Source organism: Bos mutus, chromosome 23, assembly GCF_027580195.1.
Source record: "Bos mutus isolate GX-2022 chromosome 23, NWIPB_WYAK_1.1, whole genome shotgun sequence".
Lineage (NCBI taxonomy): Eukaryota > Metazoa > Chordata > Mammalia > Artiodactyla > Bovidae > Bos > Bos mutus.
Window position 1 is genome coordinate 19,729,488 of NC_091639.1, and position 19,944 is coordinate 19,749,431.

The 19,944-nt window shown below is 40.4% G+C and overlaps 1 protein-coding gene across 1 annotated transcript in view; it reads left to right on the top strand.

The window, feature by feature from the left end:
* Positions 1 to 19,620, top strand: part of SCGN (secretagogin, EF-hand calcium binding protein) — a 51,586-nt gene extending 31,966 nt beyond the window's left edge. The window contains exons 7-11 of the mRNA XM_005892227.3: positions 7,314 to 7,369; positions 11,943 to 11,988; positions 12,234 to 12,293; positions 13,390 to 13,458; positions 19,492 to 19,620. Of these exons, the coding sequence (XP_005892289.2) occupies positions 7,314 to 7,369; positions 11,943 to 11,988; positions 12,234 to 12,293; positions 13,390 to 13,458; positions 19,492 to 19,620 (360 nt within the window). The remainder of the gene's footprint in view (positions 1 to 7,313; positions 7,370 to 11,942; positions 11,989 to 12,233; positions 12,294 to 13,389; positions 13,459 to 19,491) is intronic.
* Positions 19,621 to 19,944: the final 324 nt, after the last annotated feature.

Sequence of the window (19,944 nt, forward strand, 5' to 3'; positions counted from 1 at the left end):
AGCAATGTACACTTTGATGACTTTGAGCTTAGATCCAGAAGCTGAGAGTCCTGAGAAGCAGCTGAGGGGAATCTGTACGGTCTTAACCAACTTTTGAGTATCTAGGTTGAGAGATGTCCATGGACCAAGACTGTCCTGTTATTCACGTTATGTGTCTGTTTCATAGTTTAAACCCCTTGCTGCTTCTGCTCAAGCATGCTACAGTTAAGCATTCATTTTTATTCCAAACTATCCCATGAGGATAGGACCATGATCAATCAAACTCCAGATGACCCCTCATTGGTCCTTTATGCACTGGTGAGACAGATAAGTGTCCAAGAATCTAGTGAGAGTTTCCACCCAAGGGTCTGAGTTTACCCTGAAAATCAGACCAGTTTAATGAGATTCAGGCTCATCTATTTCATTTTTCTTTCTTAAATTGCAGAGGCAATTTATAATTTTCCAATGAACAGATATGGGAACTGGGCTACAGTTTTGTTTTTTTAAAAAGGTCTTTTACATTTCCCTAAAGACTTTTGGGTACACTAACTTTTAGAAACTCAACACTTAAAAAGACTCCGAGAATCTGAGCTTTAACTAAGTGATACACCAAGTGTGAAATCACTTTACTGCTGCTTTAATGGCTTTTTACTGAGCAATGGACACAGTCAGAGCAACACTGCATTAAAGAAGTGGTTCCAAGGTTTAGCATTAAATGCTTTATTTAGATGTAACCTACTAAATGAATTCAAATTGACCCAAGTAAGGATTGGTGTATTTGAAAACTGTTTGAAACCTGAACAATGAACAAGTCAAGGCAGAACATCCAATCAGAAGAGAAGAGCTAAGGTCTGCAACCTTGTCTCACCTAAACTCCTAATTAGTGTTCTGTACAAGGAGGGAAACTATTAACAAATTTCAATTATGACACCTAATTAAGAGGGGCTGCTAGCACCTGGCAGGGGGGAGGATTAGCTGCCTGAATAGAATATTATTAGGTAATATTGAGCTTTTAAAAATGTAAGCTTATACATGTGGGACATACTAAACTCATATACCTAATTAGAGCATGGAATGTGAACTTTTGCAAAAACAATGAAATCTGAGAATGTGTCACACAAAGAGAATATCCCCATCCTCTACCCTGTCCAAGCTCTCATTCTTCGTCCTTCATGCCTGGATTATAGCATCTAACTTCCAGTTGCTTCCTTCCCTAGGTCTCTGATCCAAGCCAACCTAAGACACAACTGGGCTTTTTTTTTTTTTTGAATTTTTATTGGAATATAGTTGATTTCCCTGTTGGTTTAGACAGTAAAGAATCTGTCTGCAATGCAGAAGACTGGGGTTTTATCCTTGAGCTGTGAAGATCCCCTGTAGAAGGGAATGGCTACCCCTTCCAGTATTCTTAGCTGGAGAATTACATGCACAGAGGAGCCTAGTAGGATATAGTCCATGGGACTGCAAAGAGTTGGACACAACTGAGTGACTAACACTTTCACTTTTCACAATGCTCTGTTAGTTTCAGATGCACAGTAAAGTGAATGAGTTATACACTTTTTTAGATTCTTTTCCCATATAGGCCATTAGAATACTGAGCAGAGATCCCTGTGCTACACAGTAGGTCCTTATTCGTTATCTATTTTACGTACAGTTCAGTTCAGTTGCTCAGCTGTGTCCGAGTTTTTGCGACCCCATGGACAGCAGCACACCAGGGCTCCCTGTCCATCACCAACTCCCAGAGTTTACTCAAACTTATGTCAATTGGGTCGGTGATGCCATCCAACCATCTCATTCTCTGTCGTTCCCCTTCTTCTGCCTTCAATATTCCCCAGCATCAGGATCTTTTCAAATGAGTCAGCTCTTCACATCAGGCGGCCAAAGTATTGGAGTTTCAGCTTCAACATCAGTCCTTCCAATGAACACCCAGGACTGATCTTCTTTAGGATGGACTGGTTGGATCTTCTTGCACTCCAAGGGACTCTCAGGAGTCTTCTCCAACACCACAGTTCAAAAGCATCAATTCTTCGGCGCTCAGCTTTCTTTATAGTCCAACTCTCACATCCATACATGACTACTGGAAAAACCATAGCCTTGACTAGTCGGACCTTTGTTGGCAAAGTAACGTCTCTGCTTTTGAATATGCTGTCTAGGCTGGTCATAACTTTCCTGCCAAGGAGTAAGCGTCTTTTAATTTCATGGCTGCAGTCACCATCTGCAGTGATTTTGGAGCCCAAAAAAATAAAGTCTGTCACTGTTCCCACTGTTTCTCCATCTATTTGCCATGAAGTGATAAGACTGGATGCCATGATCTTAGTTTTCTGAATGTTGAGCTTTAAGCCAACTTTTTCACTCTCCTCTTTCACTTTCATCAAGAGGTTCTTTAGTTCTTCTTCACTTTCTGCCATAAGGGTGGTGTCATCTGCATATCTGAGGTTATTGATACTTCTCCTGGCAATCTTGATTTCAGCTTGTGCTTCATCCAGTCTAGCATTTCTCAAGATGTATCCTGCATATAAGTTAAATAAGCAGGGTGACAATATATAGCCCTGATGTACTCCTTTTCCTATTTGGAACCAGTCTGTGGTTCCATGTCCAGTTCTAACTGTTGCTTCCTGACCTGTATGCAAATTTCTCAAGAGGCAGGTAAGTTGGTCTTGATGATGTATTGCCATCTCTTTCAGAATTTTCCACAGTTTGTGGTGATCCACACAGTCAAAGACTTTGGCATAGTCAATAAAGCAGAAATAGATGTTTTTCTGGAATTCTCTTGCTTTTTTGATGATCCAGCAGATGTTGGCAATTTGATCTCTGGGTCCTCTGCCTTTTCTAAAACCAGCTTGAACATCTGGAAGTTCACAGTTCACGTATTGCTGAAGCCTGGCTTGGAGAATTTTGACATGGAGGAGATGTCAGAATTACTAGCGTGTGAGATGAGTGCAATTGTGCAGTAGTTTGAGCATTCTTTGGCATTGCCTTTTTTGGGGATTGGAATGAAAACTGACCTTTTCCAGTCCTGTGGCCACTGCTGAGTTTTCCAAATTTGCTAGCATATTGAGTGCAACACTTTCACAGCATCACCTTTTAGGATTTGAAATAGCTCAACTGGAATTCCATCACCTCCACTAGCTTTGTTCACAGTGATGCCTCCTAAGGCCCACTTGACTTCACTTTCCAGGATGTCTGGTTCTGGGTGAGTGATCACACCATCATGATCATCTGGATCATGAAAATCCCTTTTGTACAGTTCCTCTGTGTATTCTTGCCACCTCTTCTTAATATCTTCTGCTTCTGTTAGGTCCATACCATTTCTGTCCTTTATCGAGCCCATCTTTGCATGAAATGCTCCCTTGGTATCTCCAATTTTCTTGAAGAGATCTCTAGTCTTTCCAATTCTATTGTTTTCCTCTATTTCTTTGCACTGATCACTAAGGTAGGCTTTCTTATCTCTCTTTGCTATTCTTTGGAGCTCTCAACTTATATACAGTCGTGTGTCTATTTCACACTCCAATCCAAATTTATCCCTCCCCTGCCAGGCTCTCTTGAAATCTCTTCTCCTCCATGTCCACCATTATGCTACTGGTGACCTTACCCAGTCTCATGGTTTTAAAAAGCAGCTAATGGTGACCTCCTCCAGTTTATAGCTCTAACTGAGAGTACTTCTCTGAGCTGCTTGCACGTACTTGAATGTATGTCTCCAGTTGGATGCCCAATATGCCTCTCAAACCTAGCATATCCAGGATTGACCTTCTGACCTTCCCCCACAGACCTGCTTCATTGGGGATCTTCCTCAGCCCAGTGAATCTCCACCTTTCAAGCTGCCCCTCCTTCGGGACTTATCTGAAGTCCCATATCCTTTCTCAGTATCTTCAGTATTCTAACACATTGTTCTGTTTCTTTGTCTCAGTGTCAAGGAGATAATGATGAATCTTATTTCAGATATTCATTTTTGCTGCTCCAATTACATTGTAAGCTCCTAAAAGCCTGTACCACCTTAGTGATTTTTGAGAGTCTCTCATAGTGCCTTGCATGTTGTTAGACACATGGTAACTATTCAACATCTGTTGCTGTTCTTTAGTCACTCAGTCATATCCGACTCTCTTGCGACCCCATGGACTATTGCCTGCTAGGCTCCTCTGTTCATGGGATTCCCCAGGCAAGAATACTGGAGTGGGCTGCCATTTCCTTCTCCAGGGGATCTTCCTGACCCAGGGATAGAACCTGTGTCTACTGCATTGATGGTGGATTCTTTAGTGCTGAACCACTAGGGAAGCCCAATTATTCAACATACAATTCTTGACTTAGTAACCTGGGAAGGGGCTCTAAATCCTTTTTGAGAGTGTATATGACAACAATATTCAGACTTTTTAAAAATGAGAATCTGTTTTTAAGTAAACAAAGAAACAAAAACACCTGTTAAGGAGTGATTTCCAAAAATATTGCTTAAAAAGCAAGTTGCAAATAATACATAGAATGTGGTCCTATTTGTCCAAAAAAAAAAATTGAGAGGTATATTAAAATGTTTAAAAATTTTCTGGAAGGATACAGTCTATGAATGGTAATTATCTCTACAATAAGGACAGGAAGGACTTTTACTTTGTACTCTTTGCTCTGAACTATCTACATATTTTTGACCTTACACTCTATCTCAAATTATCAATTAACAATTGTTAAAAAAAAATTCATAGACTGTAGTCATACCTTGGATCTATTGTTTCTGGTAAGAAGTTATGATTAACCCAGTAATGGCTTTAAATGAATTTGTATTTTACAATCACTATGGCACCTGCTGGGGCTTCCCAGGTGGCTCAGTGGTAAAGAATCCACCTGCCAAGCAGGAGACATGAGTTTGATCCTTGGGTTGGAAGATCCCCTGGAGAAGAAAATGGCAACCTACTTCAGTATTCTTGGCTGGGAAATCCCATGGACAGAGGAGCCTGGGTGGGTTACAGTACATGGAGTCACAAAGACTCAGACACGACTTAATGACTAAACCCCCACCAGATGGCATCTATATGGATCTTAAAAATTAAGATAAAGCTATTATTCAATCTTAGGAGAATGCTGGGTATAACTACAGACTCTGAGGGGTCTTTTGCCTAAGATGGGGACCTGCTGGCCTACAGAATTTTAAGGAGTGTGTCAGTAAGTCACTGTGTTCCATTTCTAGAGACTTTATAGAACCTTTCGTGTACTTAGTACTGAAAAACATTGGGATGAAAACGGAATCTTTTTTTTTTTTTTTTTTACTGTTTGGCCTTGTTGGGGCTTACTTGCAGTATGAGGGATCTAGTTGCAGCATGTGAACTCTTAGTTGTGGCATGTGGGATCTAGTTCCCTGATCAGGGATTGAACCTGGGCCCCTTGCATTGGGAACATGGGAGTCTTAGCCACTGGACCACCAGGGAAGTCCCCAGAATGGAATCCTGTCCCCATTGCCACCCCCATGAACCACCAAAGCCCTCCATGAGCGACTTGTACCATGAGCAAATGTCCACAAAGGTCAGAGGGAAACTCACATAAATAGAATTTTTTTTTTTTTTTTTGCTTTCTCACAGAAAGAAGGGCAATCAGAAAAAGTAAATACCACATCTCTGGCATAATCTATGGCACCAGATGTTTTCTTTCATAACCAAAAATAAAGCATGTACTACATTAACCATGAGAAGTCCAGAGCCTGTAAAGCTAAGAGCCTGGTTTATGGAAAGAGTTCTTGTGACAGATAAGCTTGGATTCAAATCTTACTACTTTCTTAGACAAATTAATCTTGCTAAATTCCAGTTCCCTGCCTGTATGGCGTGCATCTATTTCTTCTAAGAATGTGGTGACGATTAAATGAAATAAAATATGAAGTGTTGGCTGCTCTACAAAAGTTCACTATTAGAGTTTTAAAAATTAAGAAACTATTATGTCCCCTGCCTGCCACAGAAATTGCCAAACATTCAAAATTCATCAAATGTACTTCCATGAGTTAGTACAAACCTATTTACAAACAACTTTCTCAGTTACTGAGATCATGAATTACTAGGAGCTTACTCTCCCCTCCGTCTTATAAATTGGTCATTTTCTGAGATCTTTTTGTAATTGAATTTGGGGAGGAAGAAAATCCTGATAAATTCATATAACCAGATTAGCAACTATTCTATCTTTTCAAGATGGCTTCTGTGTTTTAATAAATTTTGTAATGCACATTTGTGATGCCAAGGTTTGGGGAGAATGGGATTTCAAATTCACTTCAAATAGTAAAAATAAATTTGATTTCGAGAGTGAGGAAAGATGAAGGAAGGACTCATATGCTTTTAATGTAAAAATCTGTTAGATTTATCCTCAGATTATCTCACTGCTTCTTCCCTGTACAGCCTCCTCATAAGGATATATTTAGAAATATCCTACACCACCAAAATGTTGCTAAGTCACAAAATCTACTCCTAGTACAACTTAGATATGTAAAAAAATGTGTCTCCTCTACCTTGCCTAAACCAATCTGGTCTTCCCCATTTTAATTTTTAATCCTATCTTGTTTAAAACTTAGTCTGATCTAATAAATTTAAACAGCCTCTTTGAGTAAGGAAGAGCTCGGCATCTTAAGACTTCTTGGCCAGACCCTTCTCTAAAAATGACATCAAGGTGGATAAGGAGAGAAAAGTGGCCCTGAGAACCTCATGGTGAAGGGGAGGAGTCCAGGTCCCTGGATACAGTGCTCTGGTTTCCAGGGTGATGCCTCCTGACCACACAGTTGCTGCTACCTTGCAGATGCTCATGGTTGAAGCCATCCTTTAATTCCTGCTGAATGCAGACCACTAATTCTCTGCCACACCCTCCTTCCAGCTTGCTGACTCAGCGACCCACCCCCATCCTCTGACCCACACCATCTCATACTCAGCTGCCTCCATGGAAGGCCTACTAGTCCTTGACTCAGCATCCAAATCCTTGGGATCTCAGAGTGTCCAGAGAAAGGGAAGCCACAGCAACTCTCCACACTCAGTGTTGTCCTTCTGTAGCCGGTGCCCTTCTCCCTCCAGAACCCCTTTCCAGTAGAGTGAGCTCACACATCTGTCTACTTCACTCTCATCTCTGCCTCACTGTCTCTCTTCCTTCCTACAGTCCTCTGAGGCTTATAGAGGGAGACTTTCTCCTGTATCATATCCTCCTCAGCTACTTTTGCCTTCATGGAAAAAATATTTCTTCTATCCTCTGTAGGAAGAGACCCTATGAGTCAGCTTCAGCCAATTTAAATATATAATCAGAAGAACAAACTAGCAAAGCACTTTAATGACTTTCAAAATGAATTCCCATTACACGTATTTCTTACAGTCCTTTCCCCTTCTGCATTCCAGATGAAGATCTTTGACAAAAATAAAGATGGCCGGTTGGATCTTAATGACTTGGCAAGGTAAGTAGCATGGAAGTGGTGTCAAAGATTCAGAAACACATTCCTAGGAGTTTAATGACAGCACACTCTCCCTTCTGAAAGGTGAGACTTGATCTCCCAGGACCAGTGAATATCTTATGTTCCATGGCAAAGATAATTAAGGTTGCAGATAGAATTAATGTTGCTAAGTAACAGACCTTAAAACAGACTATTCTGAAACATCTGGGTGGATGCAATATGATAACAGGGGTCCTTTAAACATGGAAGGAGGTGGCAGAAGATCAGAATCACAGAGAAATTTGTTATATTGTTGTCTTTGAAGTACAGGAAGGGGCTATAAGCCAAAGAATGCAGGCAGCTTCTAGAAGCTGAAAAACGCTAGAAAACAGATTCTCCCCTAAAACCTCCGTAAGGAATACAACCCTGTCAACACCGTGAAACACCAGTGAAGTCCATTTCAGATTTTTGAGTTCCAGTACTATAAGATATTAATTTGTGTTGTTTTAAGCTACTAAGTTTATGGTAATTTGTTACAGCAGCAATAAGGAACAAAATCAATGACAAAAAAGTAAGTCCTAAAATATTTATTCATGGGAATCTTCTTTCTCTATCCCTAATTCTGAAATGAAGCCCTATTACTCTATATACAAGCTTCTTTCCAAAGGAAAAAAATGTCTAAAAACTCTAAAATATGATGTCAACAAATAGATGAGAACAGTATTCCTTGCTGAGTCCCAGGATGTTCTACTCTCTATTTGGCTTAATTTAATTCTCTCTACCCTGACACCCAGAGAAGCAAAATTTTCCAAATTGTTATATTTTTTCTATCTTTCGCTATATATAAACTCATGATTATAAATACAACATAAATGCAAGGTTTTAGTCTTTTGAAACTGACTCAATTCCACTGAAGTACAATTGAAATTATGCAGAAAAGAGAAATAGGTAACTTTTATTGAATATAACTTACATACTATATAATTCACCCTTTAAAAAAGTGTACAATTCAGTGTATTTTAGTATATTCATAAGGTTGCTCAACCATCACCACTACCTAATTCCAGAACATTTTCACTAAGGCAGAAAGATACTGCATAACATTAAGAATTATTATCTCCTCCCCTCTCCCGCCAGTACCTGGCAACCACTAATCTACTTTTTGTTCCTATATATTTGTTTATTCTGGGCATTTAATATAAATGGAATCATACAATACGTGGTCTTTAGTGTCTGGCTATTTCACTTGGCATAATGTTTTCAAGGATCATCCATGCTGTAGCATGTATCGATATTTCCTTTTATACCTGAATAGTATTTCACTGTATGTATATACTGTTTTGTTTATATGTTCATTGGTTGATGACCATGCAGGTTATTTCTTCTACTACTTAGCTATTATGAATAATGAGGCTATGGACACCTTTGTACATGTTTCTGTGTGACCATAAGTATTTGATTCTCTTAGTTATATAGCTGGGAGTGGAATTCGGGATTCATATAGTAGTTCTGTGCTTACTTTTCTGAAAAACTGCTAAACAGCTTTCCAAAGTGGACACACCATTTTACATTCCCACCAATACTGTACGAAGGTTTGGTTCTAATTTCTCCATATTCTAACCAGCATTGATTGTTGGCATCATCCTAGTGGGTGTGTTCCTCACTGTAATTTTGATTTGTATTTCCCTGATGACTAATGATTTTGTACATATTTTCATGGATATCTGTACATCTTCTTTGGAGAAATGTCCATTCAGATCCTTTGCCTACTTTAAAATTGGGTTAATTTTCCTTTTATTGGAAATTAAAATACGTAGCAATGTGTGGCAATTCTTTGTAGCATATGTAGCAATTCTTTACATATGCTGGATACTATCAGATATTAGCAAAATTTCTCCCCCCATTGTATATGTTCCCTTTTTACTTTCTTGATTGTATCCTTGGAAGAACAAAAGTTTTTGATTTTGATGAGGCCTACTTCATGGGAAATAGATGGGGAAACAGTGGAAACAGCGTCAGACTTTATTTTTTTGGGCTCCAAAATCACTGCAGATGGTGACTGCAGCCATGAAATTAAAAGACGCTTACTCCTTGGAAGGAAAGTTATGACCAACCTAGATAGCATATTCAAAAGCAGAGACATTACTTTGCCAACAAAGGTTCGTCTAGTCAAGGCTATGGTTTTTCCTGTGGTCATGTATGGATGTGAGAGTTGGACTGTGAGGAAGGCTGAGCGCTGAAGAATTGATGCTTTTGAACTGTGGTGTTGGAGAAGACTCTTGAGAGTCCCTTGGACTGCAAGGAGATCCAACCAGTCCATTCTGAAGGAGATCAGCCCTGGGATTTCTTTGGAAGGAATGATGCTAAAGCTGAAACTCCAGTACTTTGTCCACCTCATGCGAAGAGTTGACTCATTGGAAAAGACTCTGATGCCGGGAGGGATTGGGAGCAGGAGGAGAAGGGGACAACAGAGGATGAGATGGCTGAATAGCATCACTGACTCAATGGACGTGAGTCTGGGTGAACTCCAGGAGTTGGTGATGGACAGGGAGGCCTGGCGTGCTGCAATTCATGGGGTTGCAAAGAGTCAGATACGACTGAGTGACTGAACTGAACTGAATTTATCTAACTGATGCTTTTGAACTGTTGTGTTGGAGAAGACTCTTGAGAGCCCCTTGGACTGCAAGGAGATCCAACTAGTTTATCCTAAAGGAGATCAGTCTTGAGTGTTCATTGGAAGGACTGATTTTGAAGCTGAAACTCCAATACTTTGGCCGCCTGATGCAGAGAGCTAACTCATTTGAAAAGACCCTGATGCTGGGAAAGATTGAGGGCAGGAGGAGAAGGGGACAACAGAGGATAAGATGGTCGGGTGGCATCACTGACTCAATCGACATGGGTTTGGGTGGACTGCAGGAGTTGGTGATGGACAGGGAGGCCTGGTGTGCTGCAGTTCATGGGTTCGCAAAGAGTAGGACACGACTGAGTGACTGAACTGAACTGAATTTATCTAATTTTGCTTAATTTTACAGAATTTTTTTGGTTGCTTCTGTTCTAGGTGTCATATATAGGAACCACTGCAAAAATTTAAGCTTCTGAAGATTTATCCTTATGTTTTTTCCTAAGAGTTTTATTATTTAAGTTTTTTACTTTTAGGCTTTGATACCTTTTGGGTTAATTTTTATATATGGTATGAGGTAGGAGCCTATGTGGATATCCATTTGCCACAACACCATTTCTTTAAAAACTATTCTTTCTCCATTCAATGACCTTGGCAAAAATCAATTGACCATAAATGTATGGGTGTATTTCTAGACTGTCTTTCTATTCCATTGATCCACGTATCTATCCCTATGGTAGTGCTACATCTTATGTTGTACACTCCACCTTATCTCGCTTACTGTTGCTTTGAGTAAGTCTTTAAATCAGGAATGATTTTCAAAGGTTTGTTCAAGATAGTTATGGGTATTCTAAATCCCTTGCACTTACACATGAATTATAAAATCAGATTATCAATTTCTTCAAAAAAGGCACTTGGGGTTTTTATAGTAATTGTGTTGGATATACAGATAAATTTGAGGCATATTGCCATCCTAACAATATTAAGTCTAATTCCTGATCATGGATGTCCTTCAATATTTCAGCTCAGTTGCTCAGTCATGTCTGACTCTGTGACTCCATGGACTGCAGCACGCCAGGCCTCCCTGTCCCTCACCAACTCCCAGAGTTTACTCAAACTTATGTACATTGAGTCCGTGATGCCATCCAACCATCTCATCCTCTGTCGTCCCTTCCTCCTCCTGCCTTCAATCTTTCCCAGCATTGGGTGGTCAAAGTATTGGAGTTTCAGCTTCAACATCAGTCCTTCCAATGAACACCCAGGACTGATTTCCTTTAGGATGAACTGGTTGGATCTCCTTGCAGTCCAAGGGATTCTCAAGAGTCTTCTCCAACACCACAGTTCAAAAGCATCAATTCTTTGGTGCCCAGCTTTCTTTATAGTCTAACTCACATCCATACATGACTACTGGAAAAACCATAGCTTCGACTAGATAGACCTTTGCTGGAAAAGTAATGTCTTCGCTTTTTAATATGCTGTCTAGGTTGGTCATAACTTTTCTTCTTCCAAGGAGCAAGCGTCTTTTAATTTCATGGCTGCAATAATATTTAGGTCGTTTTTGAAAACTATAGATCAATGTTGGAAAAAATCACTAAGTCTAAGGGTCTCTTATACTTTTTCCTAAGAATTTTATTCTTTTTGATACTATTATAAGTGGAATGGTATTCTTGCTTTCTTTTTTGGATTCGCCATTACTAATATATAGAAAAACTGAATTTTGCATATGACCTTGTACCTGCAATCTTGCTGGAGTTTTCAAATGTCTATGGTGACTAAATCCTGTGAAAGTCTTTCCCTTCTTTAATTTTTGTACTGTATAAATTCCTGTTTTCCAAGCACATATCCTATTCTGCAGAATATAACTTGGAAATTGACTGTCCTTTCCTCACACTTGAATTATACATTTTATTTCTAATTGAGAGCTGAAAGATCATCACGTGGATTACATTTTTTGTTTTTGGGTTTTTTCCTGTTTAGGATTCTGGCTCTTCAGGAAAACTTCCTTCTCCAATTTAAAATGGATGTAAGTAGTGACACTTCTCCGGATGGGTTTGTATCATTTATGTTTCTCCACAGATTTCAGAGGGAGGGAAGATGGGCATGTAATTCTCTTACCTTCAGTTTAGAGACTGACAAAGCTCAGTGATGGAATTAAAAGAGATTAAGGATTGTTGACTCAAAGTTTATAAAAGTTGCCTAAGACCCTGGAGGAATGGTACCACAGAAGTTTCACATTACTGACTGACATACTACTTTCTCCATACACAGGCCTGTTCCTCTGAAGAAAGAAAAAGGGACTTTGAGAAAATCTTTGCTCACTATGATGTTGTAAGTGTGCCTTTTTGATATACTATGCTGGCCATCTTTAGGTAGGAAGCTTGTTTAGTCCCTATGTGGTGTCATCCTACTCACAGACCCTAACCTTGTGTAATGAACAGCAATCACACATGTGTGTTGCTACGTCAAGGTACCCTTAGCTTCTCTATAGTAAAACTTTGAGAACTAAGTAAAAATAGACATAAGAGTATTGATGGAGAAGAGAATAAAGTAGTTGTTTTTTCTTTTTTTCTGTGCCTTATATCCAAACTAAAAGAAAGTTTCTCCTTCTTGGTCTCTATATTAGTATGCTCAGATACAAAAGCAAATAGTTATACAAAAAAACCACAATCTAAAGACATAGGGGGAAAGTGAATTCATGTTTGTAAAGCTCTTAGAGGAGTTCCTGGCATATAGCAATTACTGTACTAGTGTCTGGTAAAACACACTAAGGAAATGGATTTTTTTAAATGATATGTTAAAGGTTCAGGATTAAAAAACCTTGAAGAAAATGGATGACCTGTCATAACTGAAACTTTAGAGAAGAAAGTAAAATACTGAAATATTTTAATATGTATTGTACTTTTATAGGCATTCTTATAAAATGGGTAAAAATATTTTATACATGAACCATATAATAATTCTAATATGCTCACTCAATCTAGTGCCTCTTGAATTTAAAGTGTGTTTTGATAATAATTAAATCATTGCTATATCATAAAGCAAAATCTTAAAATGGTAATATGTCCTTCAAAGGGTCAATGAACGTGTAATTAGCACTAGACTGAACTGAGTCCTGGTATTTGGGAAGTAAATAAAGTTGGTATAGTCTTTAATGCTATTTGTCACAGTAAGGAACTAAAGACTACTGCTTCCATCAAAACTATTCCAAACCATTTCACTGATTACATGAGGGGAGTTACTTAGAGTGAATTCTTTTGATTTATGTGGAGCATGCATGTCCTACACAGAGAACATGTTAGAACAGGCCATTTCCAAACTTGTTTGCAGTCACAAAAGAATACTGATTTGGTCTACTTGTGTAATTTATTCTTTAAGCTTTTTAACTTAAAATTATATTTGGCTGATTGGATCTTTCATCTTTCAGAGTAAAACTGGAGCCCTAGAAGGCCCAGAAGTGGATGGGTTTGTCAAAGACATGATGGAGCTTGTCCAGGTGACTTCATGAGACTGTGTAGACAGATCATTCTCATCAGGAATTGGGCCTGCTGTTTTGATTCCATTGTTTATTTGGGGGGAATCAGTAGGGCCAAAGAGGAATGATGCAGAAAATCTAGGGATGCAGCCTATTTAACAAACTTTGATCATCTGTGTATGTGTGCTAAGTCTCTTCAGTCATGTCTGACTCTTTACAACCCTATGGACTGTAGCCTGCTGTCCATGGGATTCTCCTGGCAAGAATACTGGAGTGGGTTGCCATGTTCTCCTCTAGGGGATGTTCCTGATCCAGGGATCGAACCTGTGTCTCTTATGTCTCCTGCACTGGCAGGCAGATTCTTTACCACTAGCACAACCTGGGAAGCCCTTAAGCATTTGTGAAACCCAACAAATCTCTCCTCTCTTGAGATCATTTGTAGTTCCAATTAAGTGAAGCCCCCATAGGAGCTTCTTGTTACCATCATTTGAGAGTCATCCATTTTACCAAAGGAGCACCTTGCTGTTTTATGTTTTGATTCCAGAAAGTCTTCCTCCTATGTACTTGGTTACTAGAGTAACTAAAACATTTAATTTCCTATAATAAATTCCATTCTTGGGATTTTCTCCCACCCCCCTTTTATTTTTAAACACCAGGGGACTGCTCCTGTTTGACCATTTCCAATTTCCCTTGATTCATGGACATAACATTCCAGGTTCCTATGCCATATTGCTCTTTATAGCATCAGACTTTACTTCCATCATCAGTCACATCCACAACTGGGCGTTGCTTTCTCTTTGGCTCCACCTCTTCATTCCTTCTGGAGTTATTTCTCCACTTCTCCAGCAGCATATTGGGCACCTACCTACCTGTGGAGTTCATTTTTCAGTGTCCTATCTTTTTGCCCTTTCATACTGTTCATGGGGAGTTCTCAAGGCAAGAACACTGAAGCGGTTTGCCATTCCCTTCTTCAGAGAACCACGTTTTGTCAGAACTCTCCACCATGACCCGTCCGTCTTGGGTGGCCCTACACAGCATGGCTCATAGTTTCATTGAGTTAGACAAAGCTGTGGTTCATGTAATCAGTTGATTAGTTTTCTGTGATTGTGGTTTTCATTCTGTCTGCCCTCTGTTGGATAAGGAGAGGCTTATGGAAGCTTCCTGATGGGAGAGACTAACTATGGGGGAAACTGGGTCTTGTTCTGATGGGCAGGGCCATGCTTAGTCAATCATTAATTCACTTTTCTGTTGATGGGCAGGGTTGTGTTGCCTCCTGTTGTTTGACCTGAGACCAAACTACGGTGGAGGTCATGAAGATAATGGCAACCTCCTTCAAAAGGTCCCGCACGCATCGCTGCACTCAGTGCCCCCAACCCTGCAGCAGGCTGCTCTAACACCTAGCCTAAGATGGCTATTTTATTTAGGCAGGCATTGCAGTGGTTGGGATTTATGTACTTTAGATCATATCTACATCTCAGAGCTGTTCCATGTAGGGTAAACAATGTTTGAAAAAGTAATCTCCTCTGAGATCCTGATGAACTGTATTGACTAGCTGCACGATCCAGGAAAAATCCAGATATTTCCAATTCTTACGTGGGTGTTTTTCTATGGGACTGTGTAGCCACTGAATTTAGTAGTTTCATATCCTTCAGTTCAGTTACCCAGTTGTGTCCTACTCTTTGTGACCTTAGGGATAATATCCTAAGGGATTGCTTTTGAGGTTTGTATAGGACACAAGGATCATTTCTTGATTGGCCTAGATGGCAATAAATTAGAGTAGCAACAATTATTAACTGTTTTTGGAGTCTCAGACCTTCTTAAACATCTGATTAGAATTGTGGGGTTTTGCAGTGGAAAAATGCCCAGATACTGATTTCAGCATAAATCTCCAGAAAGTTTACATATTGTAGTTAAGCAGGTATGGATGAGACTTTTTTATTTCTGAGGTCTAATGAGGATAACTCCTAACTCTTACTAATCCCACTCAACTGGCCCCTTGCCCCTTCTTTGTGCCCTTCACATGTTGCTCCTGTCGGAGATTTCACCAGTGTTCGCACAGTCAGAACAGTTGCTGGGTGTTGGTGTGGTGTTGCCCTTTATACACTGATTGCTAAGGGAAAAATCCCATTTCACTCATTATCTATGTAACACCAGAATGATTTCTGTCATAGAAAGTGAGCAGTTTTTTATGGGACATTAAAGCTGCACAGCAGAAGGCCTTGTCTAACTGGAGTTTTAATTTGCTTTTGCTAGAATAAAGGGGATTGGGAACCTGTTTTCCAGAGCTGTGTGGCCTTCTCTCTAGTGGAGCCACTGCCCCTAATTGCCTGTCGAGCCCAGAGGCTTCAGATCCTTACAGACTCTTTCAATTGTCTTTCAGCCATCTCTGGGTTTGGCAATGGCTTCCAAAGTTTAATGTGAGACCATGGAAGTAAAACCTAAACCAGCAACAGAGCAGAGAAGATAATTCTCTAGAGAAAATTGAAGGAAAAAATTTGAGACCATCTAAAAATCTGAGGTGGAAGCAGAAGTCTGTCTCACTTATTAATGGACTCATATTGCCCCTATGGGAAATCAGAGTCTCCCCATCATTTCTGTCCTTGCCACTCTATTTCTGTGGGGCTATTGGAACTTCTCCGTGTTAGTACCAGACAACTTGAGATAGCTGGTTTCTAAGGACTGGGTCAGATTGTGGTCTGTAATACAAAAGCAGTTTATAGGAGCTGATCTCTTGAGCTACAAAGTATGTACACAGTAATTAGTTACTAATGTTCTCCCCTGAAGCCAGATGATTGAAGGAGCCTTTCTTTATTGGACCTTTCTAGTCTTCCATGTTGCTTAAAAAAATATTCACCACACAATTTGAAAGATGTAGTCAAATATGACCATTGGGTCATTGAGACCCTGACACTGAGACCATTGAGATCTGATATTTCTCAGCTTCATTAGCTAGAGCCATCTCCTGTGGATTTTCTTTATTTTCATTTTATAAGAAAGGGCCACAAGGCAATTAAGCCAATATCTGTTTTAAGCCAATAACTTATTTTATTTTATTTTTTTCTTTCTTGTGTGTATTTAAATCATTAAACTTGAACCATTACACAGACTTATTTTAAAAGCAATTTTCAGAACATGCCATGGAGTCAGCAGGGGGCTGGCTCAACTTCTAAACATAAATTCTGGACAGAATCCCTAATGTTTACAATAATCCTGAAATGGCAACCCATTCCCGTATTCTTGCCTGGAAAATCCCATGGACAGAGGAGCCTGGCAGGCTACAGTTCATGGGGTCACAAAGAGTTGGACATGACTTGAGCACACTTATTTCATAGCTTTTTAATTCTTGTACAGTCATGTATGACACATAGGTTGAATTGGTGTTAAAAAGATTATTTACCAGATCACCCTTTTCTTTAACTTCTGGAAAACGGTTCCCAAGCCTGTTCTCCATCAATGTGTTGAGACAGCAAGTCCCTGAGGGAGCAGACACCATAATTTATGCACAAGATTTTTTAAAAGACTACAGGCAATGGCACCCCACTCCAGTACTCTTGCCCGGAAAATCCCATGGGCTGAGGAGCCTGGTAGGTTGCAGTCCATGGGGTCGCTAAGAGTCAGACACAACTGAGCGACTTCACTTTCTCTTTTCACCTTCATGCACTGGAGAAGGAAATGGCAACCCACTCCAGTGTTCTTGCCTGGAGAATCCCAGGGACGGGGGAGCCTGGTGGGCTGCTGTCTATGGGGTCGCACAGAGTCAGACACGACTGAAGTGACTTAGCAGCAGCAGCATAGCTCACTTAGCACAGCAAGACAATCAACACCAACAAAACAATCTACATCCTAAACTAGAAAGTGGGAAGGCAAGACACTGAAGATTCTAAGCACCCACCAAGAAGTAGACATGTGAACAATAATGTTAGAAGCCATATAAAAGGGACGCCAGAGATGACCAAGGTATCTACCTGGAGACGATGAGAGGTCCTGCCCCTAGGTCTCAACAGTTTATTCTCTTCCCTGCTAGATACACCATCTGCTTTTCTGTTGTTCACAAGATGGCTGGCAAGAGGGGACACATAGAGACCTTAGAAGGGGAAACTGCATGCACTTATATTGGCAACTTGTTATTAAAATAGAGGCCCTCAGTGGTTTCAAATGATTTGTCTTCTGTGATTCAAGCATTTCTGAGCAGTGTCATTCAGTTCTCCTGACTCCTAGTAAGTTATCAAGCATTAAAAACACAACTCAAAAGGTCCAAAGAAATTTCCTTTGCATACACCCACATTCATACCCACAAGTGCCTCCCCAACACATACTTCCACACATTCAAAAATATTCCAACTCATTTAGAGGAATAATTCTTTTGCAGGCAACACGTTAAGGAGGGAAAATCACTTAGAATAGCCTGGTTATTTAGCAAATTAATTTTTGCTAATATGTAAATGACTACCACCTGAGTCTTTTCAAAAGAGTGCTAAAAGGATCCTGAGACAGGGTGTCACTTGCTGCAGAAAGGGTTGTAGCCAAAGTGGTTTGAGGATACTGAAGACCAAACACCCTTGCCTTGTAACTGTGCAGCAAATGAGCCTTTAATATGGAGTGACACAGGGTAGCTTGCTGTTTTCAGAACTTCTTAGGCCACATTCCCTGGGGCCACTTCTACACCTGCTTGGCACTGACACCCAGGGAGCTATACCCAACAAAGAGAACCTACAGACAATGGGTTATGCCTTAGCCTCTTCGTCCAATCACTCAAGAGATTATTGGCAGAGAAGTGAAGTCCATCAAGTTTAGCTTCTGGCCCCCAATTTTCCCCTCCTGATTCTCCCAGAATCCTGCCCCACTCTGGTGTTTTTTCTTCTTGCTCTCTGCCATCTGGCTCCCAGTTCTTGCTGTTATTTCCCCTTCTCTCTGTTAAAACCTTCTATCAGGGTGGATTTGGTGTCAGTCATTTACCCTGTGGGACAGTGCAGATTGGCTTGTCTTAACATGGCTGTCTAGTTGTAGAATGAAAGGTTTTGTTTCCTATTGCAGGTTTCCTAGAGCTTAACCTAGGCGTGAGGTTAGGTGATGGGAAATGTTTCTGCGAGTTCCTGAAATCAAACCCTGCGAACTCTTTACTCATAACTAGTCCACTAATTGAAGGGTTTGAATATCAAAGGGTTTGGAAATCTGATTAGTTGGTTTTTCCATTCTCTTCAGACGCTGACTTTTAAATTTAGATTCATCACCATTCATATGGCTTTCATTAGGCCAGCCATTCCCCATGAGAACAGTGAGAACTGGTGAAATGAGTACTTAATTGGAGACAAAAGACTTGGGATCAAAAATGTTCCTGCAACTTCTGGCATGGCAAGATGTCTCAGTTCTTTCTGAGTTTCTGTGTTCTAATCTGTAAACAAGGAGTAATCATTTACCTCCCAAAGTTATTGTGAGGGTTAAATAATCTGGGAAGAATCATTGAGTTCCATCCACTGTTGTTCACTTTTGCAGGCCTTTGAGTTTAGAACATTTTCCTAGCTGACCTGCATCACAATTCCTTCTTAACCCCTGAAATATTCCTTGGAATAAATCCGATGGGGTCTATCTGGCTCAACAACATAATTCTTTAGATTTTAATTCATTGTTACCCTTTTAAAAACTAGAGGGAGATTTCAGTATCTCCGCAGGGAGTTAATAAACGCGCCTTCTCTCATCATTGTAGTGAGACAGAATTTTGGTGACAATACTCTGCTCTAAGGCAAAATATCTTTATTGTGGTTGTGAAAAAGGCAGGTTTTCCGTACAAACTGCAGAGAAGTGATGAGGGAACAGACATTCTCTGACCTGAAGAAACAGGATGAGAATTGAACCTGGTGGCAGAAAACTAGTCCTTGGCAGTATTTGGTGGGATGAAGAGATGGAATCCTTCCTGGAGGCCTGTCTTCAGGGAGGCGCTCCCAGAAGGCTGGGTGTCCCCTAAGTTTAGTAGACATAGAGTGGGGGCAGGGTGGCATGAAAGGGTGGGACCGCCACTGACTTGCTTACTGACATGTTATTTTTTGTTGTCCTCAGCCCAGCATCAGAGGGGTGGACCTTGATAAGTTTCGGGAGATTCTTTTGCGCCACTGCGATGTGAACAAGGATGGAAAAATTCAGAAGTCTGAGCTGGCTTTGTGTCTTGGGCTGAAAATCAACCCCTAATCCCCAGATCACTTCACCTTTTGCTCTTAGCATGTTTCTGAGCTCCTGCTGGTAAAATTCTATCTGTTCTTTGCTATTGGGGACAGTAGGCAAACTTTCTAACAAATGATGTGGTGTTCTTAGGCAAGGAGAGGGACTGGAGGAGGGTCTTCGTTTGAATGGCATGGTGTTTCCCTGCCTTTACTGGAAGCCCCCCACGCAGGGTTTGTGTTATTTTCCCCTTGACCCTGGCCTTTCCTGTCCCCCTAAGGACTCAGCTGACCTCCAGGGTCTGCCTGGCTTGTCCTCTGCCTGTCTGAGGAGGTGGGGGCAGCTGAGTCCCTC